Below are 15,640 nucleotides of genomic sequence, written 5' to 3' on the forward strand. Positions count from 1 at the left end.
ACAGACAGACAGACAGACAGACAGACAGACAGACAGACAGACAGACAGACAGACAGACAGACAGACAGACAGACAGACAGACAGACAGACAGACAGACAGACAGACAGACAGACAGACAGACAGACACAGAGAAATAGAGAGAGTGGTGAGAGAGGAAGACAGAGTGAAAGAGAGAAAGAGAGCAAGCAATAAATAGAGATGGTGTGGGGAGACAGAGATAGAGAGTACGATAGAAAATGAGATATAAGATATAGAGAGAAATGTCAGAGAAAGGCTGTTGAGATGCTGAGTGTGTCGAGGTGAGCTGAGGTTGAAGCTTGGACTATAATGAGGGGCCTGTCCAACATGGTCCTAGTGAACGAAATGTAGAGGTCATTCAAATCCTGAAATAGCACACACTGCTGGGGACAACAGACTTCTGTTCTTGTGAGACAACAAGGCTTCTTCTGTTTATGCTACACTGCCTTGCAAAAGTATTAAGACACATTGGATTTCTTCCCATTTTTTTTTACAAAGTGGGATAAAAAACAATCTACACAAAATACTCAGTAATACAAAATACTCAATAAATGTAATAACTCAAATATAGTCGTTGCATAAGTATTCAGCTCCCTGAGTCAATAGATGTTGGCATTGATTATAGCTGTGTCTACTTGGCTAAGTCTATAAGAGCTTTGCACATCTGGACTGTGCAATATGAAAAGATGGTGCCGAAGAACATGGCTGACGTTTTACATTCTCCCAACCAATTGTGCAATTTTGTATTTTTCACTGAAGCATGCATGAGGGCACCAGCTGTTCTGAATGACTGTGTGATAACGCTCTCGGTAGCCAATGTGAACAAAACCTTTAATCAGGTCAACATTCACAAAGCCGTCTGGCAAAACGGATTACCAGGACGTGTATTCAAAGCATGCGCGGACCAACTGTCAAGTGTCTTCGCTTACATTTTCAATATCACCCTGACCGAGTCTGTAATCCATACATGTTTCAAGCAGACTACCATAGTCCCTGTGCCCAAGGAAGTGAAGGTAACCTCCCTAAATGATTACTGCCCCGTGGCACTCACATCGGTAGCCATGAAGTGCTTTGAAAGGCTGGTCATGGCTCACGTCAACAGCATCCTCCTGGACACCCTTGACCCACTCCAATTCGTATACAGCCCCAACAGATCCACAGATGACGCAATCGCATTCCACACCGCTCTTTCTCACCTGGACAAAAGGAACACTTATGTGAGAATGCTGTTCATCGACGACAGCTCAGCGTTCAACACCATAGTGCCCACAAAGCTCATCACTAGCCTAAGGACTCTGGGACTAAACACCTCCCTCTGCAACTGGATCCTCGACTTCCTGGCGGGAAGTACACCCCCAGGTGGTAAGAGTAGGCAACAACACGTCGGCCACGGTGATCCTTAACACTGGGGCCCTCATGGGTGTGTACCTAGTCCCCTCCTTTATTCCCTGTTCACTCACGACTGCGTGGCCAAACACGACACCAACACACTCATTAAGTTTGCTGACGACACAACAGTGGTATGCCTGATCACCAACAACGATGAGACGGCCTATAGGGAGGAGGTCAGAGAACTGGCAGTGTGGTGCCAGGACAACAACCTCTCCCTTAATGTGAGCAAGTCAAAGGAGCTGATCGTGGACTACAGGAAAAGGCACGGAGAACAGGCCCCCATTAACATCGACGGGGGGGTCGATGGCGGGTCGAGAGTTTCAAGTTCCTTTGTGTCCACATCGCCAACGAACTATCATGGTCCAAACATTCCAAGACAGTCGTGAAGAGGGCATGACAAAACCTTGTCCCCCTCAGGAGACTGAAAAGATTTGGCATGGGCCTCCAGATCCTCATAAGGTTCTACAGCTGCACCATCCCATCGAGAGCATCCTGACCGGTTGTATCACCCGCTGGTATGGCAACTGCTCGGCATCTGACCGTAAGGCGCTACAGAGGGTAGTGCAAACGGCCCAGGACATCACTGGGGCCAAGCCTCCTGCCATCTTATATAATAGGCGGTATCAAAGGAAAGCCCATAAAGTTGTTAGAGAGTCCAGTCACCCAAGTTATAGACTGTTTCCTCTGCTACCGCTCGGCAAGCGGTGCCGCCAATTGCCAACCAAAAGGCTCCACAACAGCGTCTACCCCGAAGCCATTCGACTGCTGAACAATTCATAAACATCGCCACCGGACAATTTACATTGAACCCCCTACTCTCTGTTTTTTTGTTACCTATGCATAGTCACCTCGCCCCCACCTACATGTACAGATATTGTTATTCATTTTGTGTTACTTTTTATTTTAGCGTACTTGGTTAATATTTTCTTCTTCTTGAACTGCACTGTTGGTTAAGGGCTTGTAACTAAGCATTTCATGGTAAAGTCTACACTTGTTGTATTGGGTACAAGTGGCAAATAAAGTTTGATTTGATTTTCCCATTATTCTTTTCAAAATTCTTCAAGCCCTGTTAAAATGTTGTGGCTCATGGCTAGACAGCAATTTTCAAGTCTTACCATAGATTTTCAAGAAGATGTAAGTCAAAACTGTAACTTTGCCACTCAGGAGGGGGCAGGATTGATGAGTGGTTGAAACTGCCAAAACACATGCTCACACACACACACACACACACACACACACACACACACACACACACACACACACACACACACACACACACACACACACACACACACACACACACACACACACACACACACACACACACACACACACACACACACACACACACACACACACACACACACACACACACACACACACACACACACACACGATATAATGAAATGTGCCTTAATAATAACAATATAATAATACAGCAATATGATGTGTACCAATACACTATTCAGTTATCTTAATGTGAATAATACCATCTGTGTGCTCTAGTGATGTCTGTTTGATCTGACTTGTTATACCTAGGAATTCCTATAAGGGCGCTTCCCACCTGACTCATTACAAGTGACTTGAAGCCGAAGTTAAATCTCTGTGTGATTTATTTCTATATTTCCCCCTTGCAGGGGTATAACACACACATACAAACACAGGAGCGAGAGACAGGGAGAGAAGATGATAGGAGAGAGAGAGAGATGAGACCCTATGTCTTATCTTCAGCTCAAGGCCCAAAGGCTCCTCAGTACCGATGGTGTTGTCATATCTATAAATCCCTCCATAACTCACTGTGTGTGAATGAATAGTTACCCATCCCTCTCTACAGCTATGTGTGGGTATTTAAGTGTGCTGGGTAAACGTTTGAGGGACAAGGGGAGTGTGTTAAAATAAGGTGTGTATATGCCTGTGTGAATGGGTTAGCATAGCTGTAAAATGCCTAGATTAGTGTGCAGTGGATGGCCTTATTTATGTGTCTCTCCTTCAGCAACATACGGGAGGGGGGGGTGTCTGTAGCGAGATGATCTACACCACACCAGCCTCTGTTCCTACTCAACATTCATCAGACTACACAGTGCATCCGCTCCACATGCCACTTAGCTTTATAGAGCCGCCTGACAACACATACATGTGCAGACTCTCAAGCACGCACACAAATGCAGACACACACATGCATAGACTCACATGCATAAAGCACACACATACTAAGAAAACCAGTGTGTGCATGTGTGCGTGTGTGTGTGTGTTACCGTGTGTGTATCAAACACGTGCATTTTGTGAGGGTATCAAGCACATTGCCGGTATGGCTATGTACAGTAGATGCAGTGTACGGTATGTGTGAGTATACTTAAGAGTCAGTGTGTGTCACAATATGTTGTTGTGTCTTTGGCTATGTCGGATTAAGTGATATGACATGCTATTCTATAAAATATTTTTTCCATAATTAATATTACCTGATTGAGCGAATCATGTAAATGTAATTAACTAGAGAGTCGGGGCACCACAAAATAATATTTATAGAGCTGTTATATTCCGAATAAACTCGTAAAGACCTAGTAATATTTTACATAAATAGTAGTCAATATTAATCGTCACCTTAACTTCTTGGATATAGGGGGCGCTATTTAAATTTTTGGATGAAAAATGTTCCTGTTTTAAACAAGATATTTTGTCACGAAAAGATGCTCGACTATGCACATAATTGACAGCTTTGGAAAGAAACCACTCTGACGTTTCCAAAACTGCAAAGATATTGTCTGTGAGTGCCACAGAACTGATGTTACAGGCGAAACCCAGATAAAAATCCAATCAGGAAGTGCCGCATTTTTTTAAACCGCCTCATGCCAATGACTCCTTATATGTCTGTGAATGGGCCACGAATGAGCTTAGGCTTTCTGTCGCTTCCCCAAGGTGTCGACAGCATTGTGACGTAATTGTAGGCATATCATTGGAAGATTTACCATAAGAGACTACATCTACCAGGTGGTCGCTTGGTGTCCTCCATTGCAATTATTGCGTAATCTCCAGCTGCAGTATTTTTCAGTTTGCTTCTGATGAGAAACCAACTGTCACAAATGATATATTATCGAATAGATATGTGAAAAATACCTTGAGGATTGATTCTAAACAACGTTTGCCATGTTTCTGTCGATATTATGGAGCTAATTTGGAAAAAAGTTTGGCGTTATAGTGACTGCATTTTCCGGTCTTTTTCTTAGCCAAACGTGATGAACAAAACAGAGCTATTTCGCCAACACAAATAATATTTTTGGAAAAAATGAACATTTGCTATCTAACTGAGAGTCTCGTCATTGAAATCATCCAAAGTTCTTCAAAGGTAAATGATTTTATTTGAATGCTTTTCTTGTTTTTGTGAAAATGTTGCCTGCTGAATGCTATGCTTAATGCTATGCTAGGCTATCAATACTCTTACACAAATGCTTGTGTAGCTTTGGTTGAAAAATATATTTTGAAAATCTGAGATGACAGTGTTATTAACAAAAGGCTAAGCTTGTGTTTCAATATATTTATTTCATTTCATTTTCGATTTTCATGAATAGAAAAAGTTGCGTTATGCTAACGCATTATAGTTTACGTATTTTTCTGTCGATTTCTCAGCCAAGCAGGATGAACAAACGTGACGTTTTTCGCCTACAAAAATATTATTTTTGGAAAAAAGGAACATTTGCTATCTAACTGGGAGTCTTCTGAGTGAAAGAACTTGAAGTTCTTCAAAGGTAAGTGATTTCATTTGGTTGCTTTTCTTATTTTCATGAAAATATTGCCTGCTGCCAGCAGAGCCTAGCATAGCATTATGCCAATGCTAAACTTACACAAATGCTTGTCTAGCGTTGGCTGTAACGCATATTTTGAAAATCTGAGATGACAGCGTTGTTAACAAAAGGCTAAGCTTGTGTTTGAATATATTTATTTCATTTCATTTGCGATTTTCATGAATAGGAAACATTGTGTTATGGTAATGCGCTTGAGGCTATGATTACGCTCCCGGATACGGGATTGCTCGTCGCTAGAGGTTAATTCAGTCTCATCTGAAAGTTGTAAATTCTTCACGAACCCTGGCTAACAAGTTGAATCAGCAATACAAAATTGGGTTCAATTATTTATTTACTAAATACCAAACTAAATCACACAGAATTACACATACACATAATTAATCATAACTTGATTACAAATTATATCATAAAGGAAAATGGCCCTAGCGGGCAGAACAGATATGACAGCTTGTTGTCACGCCTTGGTCTTAGTATTTTGTGTTTTCTTTAATTATTTGTTCAGGCCAGGGTGTGACATGGGGTTATTGTATTGTCTTATTGTTTTTTTTTTATGCATTGGGATTGTGGTTGATTAGGGGTGTGTCTAGTATAGGCTTGGCTGCCTGAGGCGGTTCTCAATCAGAGTCAGGTGATTCTTGTTGTCTCTGATGGGGAACCGTATTTAGGTAGCCTGGGTTTCACTTTGTATTTCGTGGGTGATTGTACCTGTCTCTGTGTAGTTTCACCAGATAGGCTGTAATTAGGTTTCACGTTCCGTTTTGTTGTTTTGTATTTGTATGAGTTATTTCATGTATCGCGATTGTTTCATTAAAGACATGAGTAACCACCACGCTGCATTTCGGTCCGACTCTCTTTCGACAAACGAAGAACGCCGTGACACTTGTTCCATAAAAGAAAAGGGTCTGGGTTTGAGTGAAAGAGCGGGAAGACTGAGGAACAAAAGGAGAAGCTGTGCTATCGTAAATACAGTATCTTATCCATTCCAAATTACCGCCCATTTGGAAAAGCAAAATGCAATAAATATTTACTCTGAGCTGCGCTTCGGTAGGTTGGTGGTAGATGGAAGGACGTGTTGCCCAACCGAGTCCTTTGAAGAATGTCTCTGCTGGTAAATTAGATACGTTGAAGTAACGTCATTGTGTGATAGAAAGGATACTCTGTCTGTTCCTTCCTAACCCTTGTTTGCAGCTGCTGTTGCTAACTCAACGGCTAGGAGGTACTGTAGAGTTTATGTCATCCTATCATTGATGAGAATGTCTTATGAACTGACATCATATTCATTAAGTACCACTGCATATGTTCAATTGGTCGGATTACCAGAATATAGTTAATTTTCCCCCACCTTCTGATGTTCCCAGAATCTCTATGTTAACCAAAGGGTTTTCAAATGTAACATCAGTAGGGTAGAGAGAGGAAAAAGGGGGGAGAGGTATTTATGACTTCATAAACCTACCCCCAGGCCAAGTTAACAAGAGTTAACAAGAAAATATTCCCTCTCGAGAAAAAAAAGATGCTACCTCCCTTCACACTATTGCAGTAAAAACAACAATACATTCATTAAAAACAAACAAAGTGTACAAAAACAAAGTTTGAACAAAGTCAAGTTTATCAACTGTAAAGTAGCACGACTGATTGTATATTGTCCTCTCCACCGGTGCAATAACACAGGATGCGGGCTACGACATGCCCTCTGCCGTCATCTTCATTACACAGAGTAAAGGGATGAAACGTCCTGATGCGTAAACCTGCACCGTGCTGCCACTCAGAACGAGCCCCCCGGAGCTATTCACAATGTCAGCTTCTACTCTGATCATTATCCCCCCCCATCAAAACAGCCCGACAGACAGCCCCTCCCCCCCAACCAATCCTACCCCACCTCCCAGGTATACTGAGAAACACAATCACTCTCTCTGCCATCCACCCATACATTAACATACACAAGGCTTTACCCACAGTATATGCTATGACCCAGTGTTTCCCAACTCCAGTCCTCCAGTACCCTCAACAGCACACATTTGTGTTGTAACCCTAGAGAAGCACACCTGATTCAACTTGTCAACTAATCATCAAGCCCTCGATGAATTGAATGAAGTGTGCTTGTCTAGGTTTACAACAAAAATATGTACTGTTGGGGGTACTGGAGGACTGGAGATGGGGAACACTGCCATAAGTGATGAGGGTCACAGAGAGTCTGAGTCATCAGTGATGCAAATAGTGTGGATTAAATATTACTAATGTAATGTATGGAGCAATGCAATTGGCTATAATGTATGGGTGGGTGTATGGCAACAATGGTATCAGCGACACAACAGTAACCTTGACTTCACATCCCCAACACCTTAGGTATAAGTGTTGATAAACAGTAGTTGAGAACAAACACACAGCTGCTGCTGCACACACGCGCACACACATGCGCACACACACCACGTCTCAAACAGCAGAGGGACACAGGTGACTGATTGTGTGTTGCTTTACCTTTCGGAGATGACACGGTGGAATCTGCAGATGAAAGGGAGAGAGAAAAGAGAGGAGTGTGTTAGCGGTTGACAGGCTGTTGTCTCTGAGAACCATCAAATGGCGGAGATGACAGCATCAGTCAGTGATTCGCGTGGAGGGGAACAACGCCGTGGCCCAGGAGGGTAAACAGAAGGGGGCTGTTAGAACACAGTCAGGGGGTCTTTCATCTCATCCCTCCAACAGCACAACCACTCTACTTCAACACACACACACAGTAGCTGCCTTTCAACCATCCTGAGAGGGAGGGAGGGATTAAGATGGAGAGGGGAAGAGAGATGGAGAAAGAGAGAAGAAGAGACTGACAGAAGGAGATTCTTTCTGATCTATCCCACCAAGACAAAGAAATGGAGGCCTAGAGAGTGAAGAGCAAAGAATGCATGAAATTCCCAGTCAACTGCAATCCATCATACAAGTTACTGTGAGTGGAGATTTTGAATAAGTAAAGCAATAACATCTTGGCTTTGTGAGAACACAATCCACATTCTTTTGTGGATGAAATCATGAACATCTTTTAGTGGGAGGGTTGTAGAGGCACTCTTGTATTAAGTGTCACGACAACAGGAGGGACATTTACCTTATTGTTCTCATAAAATATTTACCACAACACTGTTTGGAAGCTCCCAAAGTTTCATTTTTATTTAATAGACTTGAAAAGTCACGAGGAATGTGAAAATAAATAAGTTAGTAGCCCAAACGACCACAGACAGGGGAGGCCTGTTATAATTGAATACGGGTGGATTAGGGAGAGAGGTTGGGCTGAAAGGGAGATAATCTACTGCTTTGCCTAATTGCCAGAAAAATAATAAAAATGGCCTCCATTGTGGCGGCGGTGTAGATCAAAGCAGCGCGGCGTGGGATTGGGTGGAAGTTAACGGCTTGCTGCTTTTTGTTTGGTGAGGTGTTCAGGAGGATTTGGGCCAATATTTCCCAGCTGGTTATTACATGGGTCTGACTGTCTGTTACTGTAGCTTCACAGCAGTGGGATGGCCCTCGCTGGAGAGAAAATCCTCTGCAAACTGGTACAGTTGGTGTTGGCATGTTCTGGTGCCATACCACATCCTATCATGCCATTGGAGAAACCGTGTAGCCCTGAGTGCAGTTGATAAAAGGTCTACACACCTAGAATGAAACAGTAAGACTTCTATCTGAAGCTTGTTATATCTAGCCAATCCCTCAATGAAAGGGATATGGGAAAACATGGGAAAGAGTCCTAACCTTTCAAACTAATTTTGCCAATCTCAACAATTGAACATGAGACTCTGTTGACGCAGAACAGAGCAAATTCAACCACCTTCAATTACAACTAAAAGAGAGGGGGAGAGCATGCCAGATAGAGAGGTTCTGGCAAGCACACTTTATCAGGGGGCTGTCTGCATGCCTGTCTGTCTCCCTCCTAACAACCTTCCCAGGCCTTATCTACCATTCCCACAGAGAGAGATATGGGAGAAGGAGAGAAAAATAGATCAAATCAAATTTTATTTGTCACATGCGCTGAATACAACAGTTGTAGACCTTACAGTGAAATGCTTACAAGCCCTTAACCAACAACGCAGTTTTAAGAAAAATAAGTGTTAAATAAAAATAACAAATAGTTAAAGAGCAGCAGTAAAATAACAGTAGAGGCGCTATAAACAGGGGGGTACCGATACAGAGTCAATTTGCAGGGGCACAGGTTAGTTGAGGTAATTGAGGTAATATGGAAATGTAAGTTTAAAGTGACTGCTCATAGATAATAAATCATAGATAATAACCAGGGAGTAGCAGCAGTGGAAAAGAGGGGTGGGACACACACACACACACACAATGCAAATAGTTTGGGTAGCCATTTGACTAGCTGTTCAGGAGAATTATGGCTTGGGGGTAGAAGCTGTCTAGAAGCCTTTCGGACCTAAACTTGGTGCTCCAGTACTAGGGTGGCAGGAGTCTTTGACAATATTTTAGGGCCTTCCTCTGACAAGGCCTAGTATAGAGGTCCTGGATGGCAGGAATCTTGGCCCCAGTGATGTACTGGGCTGTACGCACTACCCTCTGTAGTGCCTTGCGGTCAGAGGCCGAGCAGTTACCATACCAGGCATGCAACCAGTCAGGATGCTCTCGATGGTGTAGTTGTAGAACCTTTTGATGATACGAGGACCCATCTTTTCAGTTTCCTGGGGGAGAATAGGCTTTGTCGTGCCCTCTTCACGACTGTCTTGGTGTGTTTGAACCATGGTATTCTGTTGGTGATTGTCACGCCCTGGTCGTAGTATTTTGTGTTTTTCTTCATGTATTTGGTCAGGCCAGGGTGTGACATGGGTTTTTGTATGTGGTGTGTAGATAGTGGGATTGTAGCTTAGTGGGGTGTTCTAGGTTAGTCTATGGCTGTCTGAAGTTGTTCTCAATCAGAGGCAGGTGTTTATCGTTGTCTCTGTTTGGGAACCATATTTGGACAGCCATATTCTTTGGTTGTATTGTGGGTGATTGTCCTGAGTGTCTTGATGTCCTTGTGCTGTGTAAGTTGACACAAGTATAGGCTGTTTTCGTTTTTCGTTTAGTTTATTGTTTTTGTAGTGTTTGTGTTTATTCGTGTTTACGTTGTGTGATTAAACATGGATCGCAATATACACGCTGCAGTTTGGTCCGACTCTCCTTCACCATATGAAAACCGTGACAGAATCACCCACCCAACTCGGACCAAGCGGCGTGGTAAACAGCAGCGACGACAGCAGCAGCAGCAGCAACAACAGCGGCCAGCATCACAGGAGGAATGGACATGGGAGGATGTATTGGACGGCAAGGGTTGCTACACCTGGGAGGAGATCCTGGCGGGAAAGGATCGCCTTCCATGGGAACAGGTGGAGGCAGCTAGGAGAGCAGAGGCAGCCGGAGAGAGGAGCTGGCAATATGAGGAGGCAGCACGGCAGTGCGACAGGTACGAGAGGCAGCCCCCAATTTTTTTGGGGGGGGCAGACGAGGTGTGGTACTAAGCCAGGTAGCAGACCTGAGCTCACGCCTCGTGCTTATTATAGGCAGCGCATTACTGGTCAGGCACCGTGTTATGCGGTTAAGCGCACGGTGTCGCCAGTGTGTGCCCATAGCCCGGTGCGCTATAGGGCAGCCCCCCGAAAGTGCCATGCGAGTGTGGGCATTGAGCCAGGGCGTGTGGTGCCTGCTCAGCGGGTCTGGTCGCCGGTCCGCAGTTTCCGTCCAGGTTATCCTGCGCCGGCTCTGCGTGCTGTGTCTCCGGGGCGCTGGGAGGGTGCAGTGCGTCCTCTGCCTGAGCTCCGCTCGTGCCGAGTAAATGTGGGAGTGGAGCCTAAGGGAGAGGTGCGTGTAGTAAGCACTAGATCTCCCGTGCTTACCCACAGCCCGGTTCAACCTGTGCCTGCGCTCTGGAGGGTCCGGGCTAGAGTAGTTGTCCAGCCTGGGGAAGTGGTGCCAATGTTGCGCACCAGAGCTCCAGTGCTCCGGTGCTCCCCCACAGCCCGGTCCTTCAGGCTCCTCCTAACACCAAGCCTCCTGAAGGTCTCCCCAGCCTGGTGGTTCCTGTGGCAGCCCCACGCACCAGGCTGTCTCTCTGTCTCCTCCCTGCAGGTGGTCCCGTCTGTCCGGCGCTGCTGCCGGAGTCTCCCGCCTGTCCTGCGCTGCTGCCGGAGTCTCCCGCCTGTCCGGCGCTGCTGCCGGAGTCTCCCGCCTGTCCGGCGCTGCTGCCGGAGTCTCCCGCCTGTCCGGCGCTGCTGCCCCTCAGCCCAGAGGCGCCAGAGCCCCTCAGCCCAGAGGCGCCAGAGCCCCTCTGTCCCGAGCTTCTGTCCCTCTGTCCCAAGCTTCTGCCCCTCTGTCCAGAACTTCTGCCCCTCTGTCCAGAGCTGCCCCTCTGTCCAGTGGGGTCATTGATAAGGGTGGCCATGGTGAGAAAGCCATGGAGGCGGACAATAAGGCGGTCTAAGACAATTGTGAAGTGGGGTCCACGTCCCGCGCCGGAGCCGCCACCATGGACAGACGCCCACCCGGTCCCTCCCTATTGATTTGAGGTGCGTTCGGGAGTCCGCACCTTAGGGGGGGGGAGGTTCTGTCACGCCCTGGTCGTAGTATTTTGTGTTTTTCTTCATGTATTTGGTCAGGGCAGGGTGTGACATGGGTTTTTGTATGTGGTGTGTAGATAGTGGGATTGTAGCTTAGTGGGGTGTTCTAGGTTAGTCTATGGCTGTCTGAAGTGGTTCTCAATCAGAGGCAGGTGTTTATCGTTGTCTCTGATTGGGAACCGTATTTAGGCAGCCATATTCTTTGGTTGTATTGTGGGTGATTGTCCTGAGTGTCTTGATGTCCTTGTGCTGTGTTAGTTGACACAAGTCTAGGCTGTTTTCGGTTTTCGTTTTGTTTATTGTTTTTGTAGTGTTTGTGTTTATTCGTGTTTACGTTGTGTGATTAAACATGGATCGCAATATACAGGCTGCAGTTTGGTCCGACTCTCCTTCACCATATGAAAACCATGACAGTGATGTGAACTTAAAGCTCTCCTCCTGCTCCACTACAGCCCTGTTAATGAGAATGGGGATCTGCACAGTCCTCCTTTTCCTCTAGTCCACAATCATCTCCTTTGTCTTGTTAACGTTGAGGGAGAGGTTGTTATCCTGGCACCACACGACCAGGTCTCTGACCACCACCCATAGTCTGTCTTGTTGATGATGAGGCATACCGCTGTTGTGCATCGGCAAACTTAATGATGGTGTTGGAGTTGTGCCTGGGCATGCAGTCGTCGGTGAACAGCGAGTACAGGAGGGGACTGAACATGCACCCCTGAGGGACCCCGTGTTGAGGATCAGAGTGGCAGATGTGTTGTTACAAACCCTTACCACCTGGGAGTAGCCCATCAGGAAGCCCAGTATCCAGTTGCAGAAGTAAATGTTTAGTCCCAGGGTCCTTAGCTTATTGATGAGCTTTGAGGGCACTATGGTGTTGAACCCTGAGCTGTAGTCAATGAATAGCATTCTCAGGTAGGTGTTCCATTTGTCCCAGTGGGAAAGTGCAGTGTGGAGTGCAATAGAGATTGCGTCATGGATCTGTGGATCTGTTGGGGCGGTATGCAAATTGGAGTGGGTTAGGGTTTCTGGGATAGTGGTGTTGATGTGAGCCATGACCAGCCTTTTTAAGCACTTCATGGATACAGATGTGGTGGTCTGGTGGTCTGCTTGAAACATGTTGGTATTACAGACTCGGACAGGAAGAGGTTGAAAATGTCAGTGAAGACACTGCCAGTTGGTCAGCGCATGCTCGAAGTACATGTCCTGGTAATCCGTCTGGCCCTGCGGCCTTGTGAATGTTGAACTGTTAAAAGGTCTTACTCACATCGGCTATGGAGATAGTAGTCACACAGTCGTCCGGAACAGCGGATGCTGTCATGCATGCTTCAGTGTTGCTTGCCTCGAAGCGAGCATAGAAGTAATTTAGCTTTTCTGGTAGGCTCATGTCACTTGGCAGCTCACGGCTGTGTTTTCCTTTGTAGTCTGTTATAGCTAACAAGCCCTGACACATCCGACAAGCGTCGGAGCGATGTAGTGCGATTCAATCTTAGTCTAGTATTGACACCCTGCCTGTTTCATTGTTCGTCTGAGGGGATTTCTTATAAGCGTCCGGGTTAGAGTCCGCCTCCTTGAAAGCGGCAGCTCTACCCTTTAGCTCACTGCAGATGTTACCTGTAATCCATGGCTTCTGGTTGGGGTATGTACATATGGTCACTGTGGGGACCGCATCATTGAAGCACTTATTGTTGAAGCCAGTGACTGATGTGGTGTACTCCTCAATGCCATCAGAAGAATCCCTGAACAAATTCCAGTCTGTGCTAGCAAAACAGTCCTGTAGCTTAGCATCTGCGTCATCTGACCAAGTCACTGGTGCTAACCTGTTTTAGTGTTTGCTTGTAAGCAGAAATTAGGAGGATAGAATTATGGTCAGATTTGCCAAATGGAGGGTGAGCTTTGTACTCATTTCTGTGTGTGAAGTAAAGGTGGTCTAGAGTTTTTACTTCCTCTGGTTGCACATTTAACATTAGCGTTTTCCTGTTTGCTTATGGCCTCGAGTGCAATTCAAAAGTTTGTTGTCACTTAGAAATGTCCTTGTTTTTGAAAAAAAAACAATTTTTTTGTCCATTAAAATAACAGCAAATTGATTAAAAAAATACAGTGGAGACATTGTTAATGTTTTAAATGGCTATTGTAGCTGGAAATGGCTGATGTTTTAAATGGAATATCTACATAGGTGTACAGAGGCCCATTATCAGCAACCATCACTCCTGTGTTCCAATGGCATGTTGTGTTAGCTAATCCAAGTTTATCATTTTAAAAAGGCTAATTGATCATTAGAAAACCCTTTTGCAATTATGTTAGCACAGCTAAAAACTGTTGTGCTGATTTAAGAAGCATTTTAACTGGCCTTCTTTAGACTAGTTGAGTATCTGGAGCATCAGCATTTGTGGGTTTGATTACAGGATCAAAATGGCCAGAAACAAAATACTTTCTTCTGAAACTCGTCAGTTTATTCTTGTTCTGAGAAATTAAGGTTATTCCATGCGAGAAATTGCCAAGAAACTGAAAATCTCGAACAACGCTGTGTACTACTCTCTTCACAGAACAGTGCAAACTGGCTCTAACCAGAATAGAAAGAGGAGTCAACAGTGAAGACGTGACTCCGGGATGCTGGCTTTCTAGGCATAGTTGCAAAAAAAATCCATATCAGACTGGCCAATAAAAATAGAAGATTAAGATGGGCAAAAGAACACAGACACTGGACAGAGGAAGATTGCAAAAATGTGTTATGGACAGACAAATCTAAGTTTGAGGTGTTCGCATCACAAAGAAGAACATTCTCAGACAGAAAAAAATGAAAGGATGCTGGACGTGTGCTTGACACAATCTGTCAACTATGGTGGAGGCAATGTGATGGTGTGGTGGTGCTTTGGTGGTGGTAATGTGGGAAATTTGAACAGGGTAAAAGGGATCTTGAAGAAGGAAGGCTATCACTCCATTTTGCAACAATATGCTATACCCTGTGGACTACACTTAATTAGAGCCAATTTCCTCCTACAGCAGGACAATGACCAATAGCACAGCTCCAAACTATGCAATAACTATTTAGGGAAGAAGCAGTTAGCTGGTATTCTGTCTACAATGGAGTGGCCAGCACAGTCACCGGATCTCAACCCTATTGAGCTGTTGTGGGAGCAGCTTGACTATACGGTAAGTGAGAAGTGCCCATCAAGCCAATCCAACTTGTGGGAGGTGCTTCAGGAAGCATGGGGTGAAATCATTTCAGATTACCTCAACAAAATGACAACTAGAATGCTGAAGGTCTACAAGGCTGTGATTGCCGCAAATGGACGATTATTTGATGAAAGCAAAGTTTGAAGGACACAATTATTATTTCAATAAAAATCATTATTTATAACCTTGTCAACATCTTGACTATTTTTCCTATTCATTTTGCAACTAATGTATATTTTCATGGAAAACAAAGAAATGTGTAAGTGACCCCAAACTTTTGAACGGTAGCGTATATATATTTATATATATAAATATACAGTTGAAGTCGGAAGTTTACAGACACACAGGTTAAAGTCATTAAAACTTGTTTTTCACCACTCCACCAATTTCTTGTTAACAAACTATAGTTTTGGCAAGTCGGTTAGGACATCTACTTTGTGCATGACACAAGTACTTTTTCCAACAATTGTTTACAGACAGATTATTTGAAATGGTTTTCCTCCTCTTCGTCCCAAGAGGAGGTGTAGTATTGATTGGACCAAGATGCGGGGTGGTAAGTGTTCATGATATTTAATTTTAAAGACAAACTGAACACTAAAATACAAAAACAATAAACGTAACGTGAATAACCAACTCACGCCCTGACCATACTAAATAACGACAAAACAAAGGAAATA

General features: G+C 44.6%; 1 protein-coding gene across 1 annotated transcript in view; it reads right to left on the reverse strand.

Annotated features, from left to right (window-relative positions):
* LOC124045696 (cadherin-4-like) overlaps positions 1-15,640 on the reverse strand; it is a 548,219-nt gene that overhangs the window by 319,594 nt on the left and 212,985 nt on the right. Inside the window, exon 3 of the mRNA XM_046365231.1 lies at positions 7,687-7,710. Within this exon, the coding sequence (XP_046221187.1) occupies positions 7,687-7,710 (24 nt within the window). The remainder of the gene's footprint in view (positions 1-7,686; positions 7,711-15,640) is intronic.

Source organism: Oncorhynchus gorbuscha, linkage group LG10 (genome assembly GCF_021184085.1).
Source record: "Oncorhynchus gorbuscha isolate QuinsamMale2020 ecotype Even-year linkage group LG10, OgorEven_v1.0, whole genome shotgun sequence".
In the NCBI taxonomy this organism is placed as follows: Eukaryota; Metazoa; Chordata; class Actinopteri; order Salmoniformes; family Salmonidae; genus Oncorhynchus; species Oncorhynchus gorbuscha.